The following is a 10,412-nucleotide window of genomic DNA, read 5'->3' on the forward strand; positions in this document are numbered from 1 at the left end:
TGAGAGGTGGGGCCTGGTAGAAGGTGACTGGATCATTGGGGAGGATCTCATGAATGTTTAGCATCATCCCCTTGGTGATAAGTGAGCTGTCACTCAGTTAACATGAAATCTGGTTATGTAAGAGAGTCTGGCACCTCCCCCTTAGCACTGTCTTGCTCCCCCTCCCACCAAGTCATATGCTGGCTCTCCGTCGCCTTCCACCTTAGGAAGGTGAAGCTTCCTAAGGCTTCACCAGAAGCAGATGCCAGCACCATGCTTCCTGTACAGCCTGCAGAACTGTGGGCCAATCAAATCTCTTTTCCTTATAAATTACCCAGTCTCAGGTATTTCCTTATAGCAATGCAAGAATAGACTAACATAATATTATTTTATGTCCTCCATGCCATTCATGGAAATACAGAATTGTGGCGCTGGCATGTCAGGTTTCTCTTTTGTAGTTCACAATCTTTGGCCGGGTGCAGTGGCTCATGCCTGTAATCCCAAAACTTTGGGAGGCCAAGGAGGGCAGATCACCTGAGGTCAGGAGTTCAAGACCCACCTGGCCAACATGGTGAAACCCTGTCTCTTAAGAAAATACAAAACTTAGCCAGGCATGATGGCAGGTGTTTGTAATCCCAGCTACTCAGGAGGCTGAAGTGGGAGAATCATTTGAACCCTGGGGGTGGAGGTTGCAGTGAGCTGATACTGCACCATTGCACTCCAGCTTGGGAGACAGAGCGAGACTTCGTCTCAAAAAGAAAAAAAAAAGAATCCTTAATGATGTGCCAAGTAATATTATTCATGAAAAAAAAAAATTTTTTTTTGAGACAGAGTCTTACTCTGACACCCAGGCTGGAGTACGGTGGTGTGCTCTCGACTCACTGCAGCCTCTGCCTCCCAGGTTGAAGCAATTCTCGTGCCTAATGGCTGGCATTACAGGCACCTGCCACCATGCCTGGCTAATTTTTGTATTTTTAGTAGAGAGAGGGTTTCACCATGTTTGCCAGGCTGGTCTTGAACTGCTGACCTCAGGTGATCTGCCTGCCTCAGCCTCCCAAAGTGCTGAGATTACAGGCATGAGCTATCACACCTGTAAAAAATACTTTTATCCCTAAAACCAATTTGGCAGCGGAGAAACAATCTTGGTTTAAGGGGCAATGTGAAAGGGATGAGACAGGATAGGACCAGAAGGGCTTTATTTTTCCATTCGTTCCACTGGTTTATATGCTCTCCACCTCCCAAAGAAGCAAACTTAGTCTGATGAGGTTGCCTTGCACGGCCCTCTTTAGTCAGCAGGTACCTTTTCCAATGGCTCTCCTTGGTATCATGCTGGGCCAGGGAGTAGCACATTGGTTACTTTGTGAGTAACTTCAAGTGTCAATCCAAATGCTGTTACTTTGTAATACAGACAATGAGAGTGTCAAAGAATTATTACTAACAGCTCAAAGTGCAAGTCTGATTGGCCAGAATTCAAAAAGGGCCTGTCCAATTACTGGAGAAAGTTACTTTCAAAATTGGCTTTTAGACCTTTATCACATGTTCAGAATGACAGACTTTATAATTAAGATGACAACGTAATCAGTCTTACCTGAATGATAAATATCTTGGGTTTTCCAACCAGGCTCTGACACTTGTCTCCTTTGAACAAGCCAGTTAATGTCTGAATTTCGATTTTAGCATCATATGCATAAATGTGATTGCCTTCACCATGGCTCAGGAAGACACACACAAAACAATCAGCATCTGCGTGGCTAGAGGTTGACACTATAAAAGACCCAAAAGAGAATATAGAAATGAAAATACAATGCTTGTTATCTACACAGAAAAATTCAGTTTATTAATACTAGAATAAAGTTACGTCCACGTGACTGGGGAGGAGGAAAATTTGTGGTTTTGTCTTTTTTGTTTTTTTGAGACAAGAGTTTCACTGTTGGTGCCCAGGTTGGAGTGCGTGCAATAGCACGATCTTGGCTCACGGCAACCTCCACCTCCCCGGTTCAAGCGATTCTCCTGCCTCAGCCTCCCAAGTAGCTGGGATTACAGATTCGAAACCATACCCAGCTAATTTTTGTATTTTTAGTAGAGACAGGGTTTTGCCATGTAGCCAGGCTGGTCTCAAACTCCTGACCTCAAGTGATCCACCCACCTTGGCCTCCCAAAGTGCTGAGATTACAGGCATGAGCCACCACGCCCGGCCTATTCTTTAGTAAGTGTAAAATATCTGTAATGAAACAACTTATTTTAGTCTTTAATCAAACAGAATATACCATACTGTATCTTATGTTTTAAAAAATCCAAATTTATTCAAGTTCAGAGTAATAGAGTTTGACCAAATTTCATTAGCCTTTCTAAAACACAGAATGATGTGGAAAACATAAAGGGATTATGATAGGGAATCTCATTTAAGATCCAAGTTACTTTGGCAATAAACTAAAAATTTCCTTGAATCAGCAGAGACCTTAGAGCAAAAGACCCAGGAACTGCTGCTCAACGACTCCCCACGCGTTGCTGCACTTTCACCATAGGAACACAGCACTTAGGGCCGGGCACGGTGGCTCACGCCTGGAATCCCAGCACTTTGGGAGGCCGAGGCAAGTGGATCACTTGAGGCTGGGAGTTCAAGACCAGTCTGGCCAACACGGTGAAACCCTGTCTCTACTAAAAACACAAAATTAGCCGGGCTTGGGGCGAGCTACTTGGTAAGCTGAGGCAGGAGAATCGCTTGAACCCAGGAGGTGGGGGTTGCAGTGAGCTGAGATCATGCCACTGCACTCCAGTCTGGGAGACACAGCGAGATTCCATCTCAAAAAAAAAAGAAGAGATTATAGCACTTAGAGCCTCCAAAAGAGTACTCAAGGCCGGGTGCGGTGACATGAGACTGATGTCTTCCAAAGCTTCTGAGCAAAGTAGAAAAGCTGGTAAGCAGCCAAAGTTAAAATGATGTGCAGTTTAAAGAAGAGCTCTGAAGAAAGTTTAAAGTAATTATGCAAATATACTGGTTGGCAAATGATTTGAATACCCGTGGCATGCAGTGATGATTATAATACAGGTTGTAATTAGAATACGTACCCCATATTGATGGGAGGATTAAAGGAGGTAATGTATGTAAACCAACACCATTTGGAAACCAGTGAGAAAATCAGTCATGAAAGGAGTCAATGAGAAAAAGCCTATTGACTGCCCAGCACCTGTAGTAGTTGCATTTTAGGCTTTTACCGCCAACTGAAGGGATCATTTCATTCATTTCTACAATAGACTGTAACTAGTGGTATGCTAAATATAAACTTTAGAGGCATAATTCTTTGCAAGGGTCTCTAAATGTGCTGGGTAATGGAAACACAGAAGCATACCCAAAACCTGTAACCTGTGCTAAATTAATACTTCTTTTGTCACATAAGTAATTGCTTGTACCTGTCTTTACAGATAGGATGAAGGACTCAATCTCATTAGAGGAAGATGAACTATATAATAGCAAAACTACCTACCCTCATGAATTTTGAGCAGTAGTTCTTCTGCTTTAAGATCATTAAAGCATTTCACTTCAAATCCTAGATCTGAAAACCTAGTGATACATTAAATGAAACGTTAGCCTATGAACTTTTCAAAGTTGTCAAATATCCTTACTTTGGAGGAATCTATACACATTTTAATGACACATAAATTTTCTTTCTTTAGGAGAAAAGAAGTGCAATATAACAATGGTGGTTTTCCCTTCATTCACCATGGTAGGAAAGGATTTAATTATAATGACAGCCGATTCAATTTAGAGTGCTGTTGTCTACTATGCAAATGTTAGTACAAATGCAAAGCCTGTCACCATTTAACAGAACAGAGTAAGGAAGATAACTCAGGCAAGTTCTTAAGGGAGGCTGCATCAAAGCGAGGCCCATCTTTAAACACTCTTGATCTGCTATTACCTCATTAGTGTTGACAAGTTATGATAAGTAACTTTTTTTTCCCTACTTCTATGAGTCTGGAATTTTTTTAATTTTTAATTTTTTTTTTTAACTTTTCTTTTGGAAGCCTGGAAAAAAACTTATTTTATTTTTTATATTAGAGACAAGGTCTCGCTCTGTAGCCCAGCCTGGAGTGCAGTGGCACGATCACAGCTCAGTGCAACCTTGAACTCCTGGGCTCAAGCAGTCCTGCCCCTTCAGCCTCCAGAGTAGCTGGACTACTGCCACCATGCCCAGCTAATTGATTTTTATTTTTTGTAGAGACAGGGTCTCACTCTGTTGCCCAGACTTGTCTCAAACGCCTTGCCTCAAGTGATCCTCCCACCTTGGCTTCCCAAAGTGCTGGGATTACCAGCATGAACCACCACACCTGGCCAAAAGTAATTTTATCACCTAACTGCCTCATCTTGATATGTAGATAAAACTACTACCTGCGGGTAAGATTGTCTCTGTCTGTGCAGGTGCCCCGCCTTTCTGGCAGTGTTAAGTGCCAAAAGAACCTCTCATGATTGAAGATCAAAGCAATTCCTCTCCTCCTGTGGTCCATTTTGTACTTTTCTGCCGGATCAAACATTTCTCTGTTAATGAAAAGTTCAAAAACAATCACTTCAAGTCATATTAAATAATGAGCCCCTCCAAGTTCTAGGTCAACATGTAGATAGAGATCCGAGCTTCCTCCTTGCCAGGTTGATGTTCCACTGGTGTGCTCCAGGAAAGGCCATGCTAATAAGGAAAGTCCTGAAATATCTCTCTGGCAATTGGAAAACAGCAGCCATGTGCCATCCTGACACATCCCTAACCCTCTGCCTTGATGTCTTTCCCCGGGCCCCCAGGATCTAGCAACCAAGAATAACCACGAGGCTCAGAACCAAGCTCTAGCTCTAGGCTCATGCCATGCCAATATGTATTCTGACTCCAGGTCCCTCGACAACCAGGGGCAGCACCACCTGCCTGTCTACAAATCAGCTCCCCAAAGGCTAAAACTTGGCCTACTCAGTTCTACTTTCTAGCTCCCAGGACCCATTCTTGCTTTGATTTCTGTAGGCTGATCATGGCCATCAAAGGAAGAGACCTTTATTAGAAAAGAGCACGGCTTTACCTTTTATAGAAGGCATCTGTTTCTGTCATGTTTTCTTCCCCACCTATTAAAAAAAAGTTGATTTTTGTTAATTATTTTTTACTTAAGGCAGTAAAATATACTAGGAACTCCCATTCCCCTTCCAACTCCCAAACTCTAAGACCCTTCAGTTTAAAAGCCAAAGTATATGAAGAGAAGGAAATGAAGGGAAACTGCTTACTAATAAACGATAAATTAACAGCTCTGTGCTTTCTCACCCCCAACTCGACCTGCAAAATAACAATCTTAGAAATGGAGAAAATATTACACAAATGCATTCACTGCAAAATATGCCTAGAGTAACATAGTTCTGTGATTATGGAGTTGAAACATTAAGTTGCTTTGTTATGCAGAAAATGTTTTTGCACATATTTTCTGAAACAAAGAATTGAGTCCTACAGGAGAACTGAAATACAGTGTGTGGTTAATGCTGGATTAGCAGTGGTGTAGGCCTGGAAGAGGTAGAAGTTTGGGTGGAGGAAGGGAAGGGCAAGGGCAAAGACTTGGACCTTGGATCTCCTGCATGATACATCCGCATTTCCAACTCTATAAGGGAGCTCTCTGCTCTCCAATCTCAACTGGACTCCCTACTCCCTGGACAGCCAGCCTACCACTGAATTCCCATCTACTCTCTAGAGCAGTGCTATGTCATGGAACTGTCTGTGATGGTGGAATTGTTCCATATTTGCACTGTCTCATAAGGTAGCCACTGGCCACATGTGTCTACTGAGCATTTAAATGTAGCTAGTGCAACTGAGGAACTCAATTTATTTTCAATTTAAATTAATTGGCCAGTGGCTTCTACACCGGACAGTGCAAAAAGTGTGGCATCTTCTACAATAAAGTCCCCATCCACTTATGCATGTTTTTACCTGATAGCTCAACAGCTTAGAGGGGAGACAGTAATGAATAAACTGAAATACTAGCAGTATAGCAAGATGCACCCTTCAGTGGAGGAGGAATGACCGCAAAGCACGGACTCTTACCCATCATCTCCTAGCCAAAAGGGTTGTGTTTCCCTGTCCTTAAGAGATCTCCCCGTTACTAGCCCCCATCACCTGATTGTTCTAACCTCACTTCTCCTAAAAAAAAATACAAGCTGGGGAATTCAGTTCAAGTCCCCTTTGGCCTATTCCTCCGGGAACTGCCCCAAGCAATCAGACCCAACTAAGACCCGACTAAGGCATCCCTCTGTCCATATGCCCTAAGTCAGTTTTGCTCAACCTTGGACATCAGAATTCCTGGTGTGGATGTTAAAATGCAGATTCCTGGATCCTAACTGAGACAGAATCAGAATCTTAGAGGAAGGAGGTGACAGCTTCATTTTTCACAAAGTGATTTTTACACTAAGGTGTGAGAGCTAAAAGCAACTTCTCCAACTGGTCCTCCCCGCTGCATGGCAGATGAGAAAGCTGTTTAGTCCGACCTTTGCCCTAGGTGAGCACAGTAACCAGGTACTTCCTACTCCACACACTGCTCTCTATGAAGACAGCACAGGGATTTCAGTCGGGATCTGCTGCCTTTTGATAACCTCACCTGCTTATCTTTTAACCAATTAGACTACAAAAAAACAATAACTTCAAGAAAATTAAACCCATATGTCACAACCATCCGCCTCACCCGCCAAAATTCTGCACAACTTGGAAAGCACTCAGTGTCTCAGTGTCTGCCCTGGTGGTAGCAGGCCAGCGGCTCACCTCGTGCGGCTTCTGCTCCATACCGACTGCTGAGCCGGAGGCTGCTCACAGCCTAACTCGCGGAAGCTGTGCCAAATGGCTGCTCAGCAAACTAACTCATATCCCTCAGGGTGAAAACACTGGAGATGTATTCTTGCTTGGGTCTTTAAAACTCTTGTTTCTCATATTCCCAAAGAAGTAGATTCCCAGTTGTTAGCTGATACATTAGTAACTTTTTTTTTTTTTTTTTTTTTGAGACGGAGTCCCCCTCTGTCACCCAGGCTGGAGTACAGTGGCCCAATCTCAGCTCACTGCAACCTCCACCTCCCGGATTCAAGACATTCTCCTGCCTCAGCCTCCCGAGTAGCTGGGACTACAGGCGCCCGCCTCGTCGCCCGGCTAGTTTTTTTGTATTTTTTAGTAGAGACGGGGTTTCACCGTGTTAGCCAGGATGGTCTCGATCTCCTGACCTCGTGATCCGCCCGTCTCGGCCTCCCAAAGTGCTGGGATTACAGGCTTGAGCCACCGCGCCCAGCCACATTAGTAACTTAAGATGTGAGTTTGGGTTGTTTCAAATATGCCCTCACATTAGTCAAGACCTACAGGTTTAAGAATGGCTAACTAGTATCAAGTAGCTGCTCAAGAAAATCTATCTAAAACGACGTGCGGGCCGGGCATAGTGGCAAGCCTATAGTTCCAGTTACTTGGGAGGCCGAGTCAGGAGGATCTCTTGAGCCCAAGAGTTCTAGGATATAGTGTGCTATGACTGCCCCTGTGAATAGCCACCATACTGAGTAACAGAGCTAGACCCCATCTCTTAAAATAATATATTCAGTTTCAAAGTTAACAGATTTGGCAACCTCAGTGAGGGATTTTTTTTAAGTTTTTGTGGTGTTGTTAATGCTACAGATGTAGGAAAAAACCTAGGCTCTGGACACCCCGGTTCTGATGCTGACTGGCTGTAACTTACCTTCACTCTCACAAAGTGCACCCTGCATCCTGCAGTACCAATTAATGACCAGGTCCAGTGGCCACTCTAGCAAACACCGAATCAGAACAAAATGCTATGGAGACAGATGTCAGGACCTAAGTTCCAATACTTTTCTGGAGTTGATAAACTTTACCCACAGATTGCAAAGAAAATAACACATCATGACCACCTTGAGCTGTGTATCCTAAGCAGACAAGTTTTCCAGAAGGGGGTACTTAAGTATCATTATGCCGCATTTATATTTATTTTTTATTTCTATATTTTTGAGACGGAGTCTCACTCTGTCACCCAGGCTGGAGTGCAGTGGTGTGATCTCAACTCACCACAACCTCCGCCTCCTGGGTTCAAGCGATTTTCCTGCCTCAGCCTCCTGAGTAGCTGGGATTACAGGCATGCACCACCATGCCCAGCTAATTTTTTTTTTTTTTGTATTTTCAGTAGAGACGGGGTTTTGCTATGTTGTCCTGTCTGGTCTCGAACTCCTGGTCTCAAGTGATCCACCTGCCTCAGCCTCCTGGAAGTGCTGGGATGACAGGTGTGAGTCACCACGCCCGGCCTGCATTAATATTTAAAAACCTGGATAAAGTAAGAAATAGCTTTATTGATATGGAGAAAATAAATTTTAATGAAGGAGCTACCCTCTATAACAGATATAGAAATTCCTTTTCATTGCAATCTACTTATCAAAAATGTGCCCTTCCTTAAACCTGATTCTTGACTTCTTTTCACTTTTTTTTTTTTTTTTTTTTGAGACAGAGCCTCCCTCTGTCGCCCAGGCTGGAGTGCAGTGGCGCAATCTTGGCTCACTGCAACCTCCGCCTCCCGGATTCAAGAGATTCTCCTGCCTCAGCCTCCCCAGCAGCTGGGACTACAGGTGCCCACCACCGTGTCCAGCCCTCTTTTCACTTCTCTTCCTTTCCAGGATAATGTAACTGCCACCTCCTTGTTCCTTAAATCAGTTTAGGTTTTACAAAACTAATCATTCCTTTTTTCACCTCGTTCTAATTTGATAATCCCTCCAGATAATCCTGCCAGCTACCATTTGTTAATGGCCTGACGCCTTAGATATCTTACCTCACAGTTCCACAGCTCAGGAACAGGGACAGAGTGGGCCAGGCGTGCCACGGGCGGCAAAATGGGGTTGGGATTGAAAGCCAGGCCCACCTGCAGATTCCAAAGTCTCTGCAGGCCCATCTCCATGGAGCCCCTCCCACCTGAGACCAGCTACCTTTCTAAACTTTGTTCAACTTCCCAAACGACTTGGGTCATTCTACTGTCATCGTCTTCATTCACTGCACTCTCTATGAAAATCTACCCATCGGCTCCATCAACAATATGTTTAGTAACCCTATGTAGAGTAACCTCTATCACGCCTAGAACATGTACTGGGGAGTGCGGTGGAGGAAGAAGACGAAGGGTGCAGATGAGTGAAGGAAACCCCGGCTTCCCGCCCCTAGAGATTGTAACTGGATCCTGCACTGTGCCTCCAGGACAAGGCTACCTATCTACTCCCTCTACGACCATGTGACTTTTACAACTTGCCTCTGGAGCACCACTTCCTTTGTGCAGCAAAATATAAAAAGTTCTTAAACAAAGGCACTTTAACCAACTGCAGGCGTTTCTTTTTCTTTTTTCTTTTTTTTTCTTGATTCTCACTCTGTCGCGGAGGTTGGAGTGCAGTGGCGCGATCTCACTGCAACCTCCACCTCCCGGGCTCAAACGATTCTCCGGTCTCAGCCTCCCCAGCAGCAGGCGCCCACGCCTGGCTAATTTTTTTGTATTTTTAGTAGAGACGGGGTTTCACCGTGTTAGTTAGGCTGGTCCAGAACTCCCTACCTTTGGTGATCCGCCCGCCTCGGCCTCCCAAGGTGTTGGGATTACAGGCGTGAGTCACCGCATCCGGCCAACTGCAGGCGTTTCGACCTTTTTGTTTTACTCTGGCCAGGCTTGAAGTTTCTAAACTTTACCAGTAATAAGTGACAGAACGTATGCTCTTAGCAAGAGATTATTTTGCAGAGAAAAGTTATTTTGGTTTTGGCTCAAACCGACAGAGAGCAGCAGGTTTCCTGGATGCAGAAGAGAGATACCCGGGTGTGCTCGCCGCCAGGAACTGGCCGCCTCCAGGTGAAGCCCGGGCGGACTCAAGACCTTGGCCCGGGCACCCCGCGGGCCAGTTATGATTTATCACTCGGCGGAACAACCCCTCCTTTCTACTTTTCGAAGTCAGCAAACAAAAGATCCAACCCGCAAAAGTCAGCATTTAAAACGGCCAGGCGGGGAGGAACGTCAGGCCCGGGTGGGGCCAGCCTTTTAAGGTTTAAACAGCCAGGGCGCCCCGAAAGCGCTCATCGCCCGGGAGGACAAAGGCGGCAGGGGCACGCCGGCGCCGCTACCCGGGACCGCCAGGAGGCGGCGGCCAGGTCCCCGAGTGCTTCTTAGACTAACGCTCGAAGCCGTCCCCGGCGGCCCTGAGCCCTTCAATCCAAGAGTGCAACTGCTCCAGGCCGCTCTGCAAAGCCGAAGGAACCCGCCGCCCCGCTCCCGTCCGCGCGACCAGCCCGCTAACCCGCGTTTCCCCTCCAGCAGGAGCAAGACGCAGACCCGCTCGGTGCCCAGTCGGCGCCCCCTGCCTACCTGCGGGGTGCACCCCGCGGAGCCCGGACGCGGAGCTCATTGCGGCCAACCGCGCAGCC

The 10,412-nt window shown here is 45.6% G+C and overlaps 1 protein-coding gene across 2 annotated transcripts in view; it reads right to left on the reverse strand.

The window, feature by feature from the left end:
- CASP6 (caspase 6, apoptosis-related cysteine peptidase) overlaps nt 1-10,406 on the reverse strand; it is a 21,366-nt gene extending 10,960 nt beyond the window's left edge. The window contains exons 1-5 of one of the 2 annotated variants that reach the window (XM_011945751.1): nt 10,354-10,406; nt 5,035-5,077; nt 4,367-4,513; nt 3,465-3,541; nt 1,568-1,743 (exon numbers count right to left, since the gene is read on the reverse strand). In XM_011945751.1, the coding sequence (XP_011801141.1) occupies nt 1,568-1,743; nt 3,465-3,541; nt 4,367-4,513; nt 5,035-5,077; nt 10,354-10,393 (483 nt within the window). In that variant the 5' untranslated portion in view covers nt 10,394-10,406. The remainder of the gene's footprint in view (nt 1-1,567; nt 1,744-3,464; nt 3,542-4,366; nt 4,514-5,034; nt 5,078-10,353) is intronic. The other variant, XM_011945753.1, reaches the window with a different exon arrangement.
- Between the last annotated feature and the right edge of the window lie 6 nt (nt 10,407-10,412).

Source organism: Colobus angolensis, unplaced genomic scaffold, assembly GCF_000951035.1.
Source record: "Colobus angolensis palliatus isolate OR3802 unplaced genomic scaffold, Cang.pa_1.0 Scaffold244, whole genome shotgun sequence".
NCBI lineage: Eukaryota > Metazoa > Chordata > Mammalia > Primates > Cercopithecidae > Colobus > Colobus angolensis.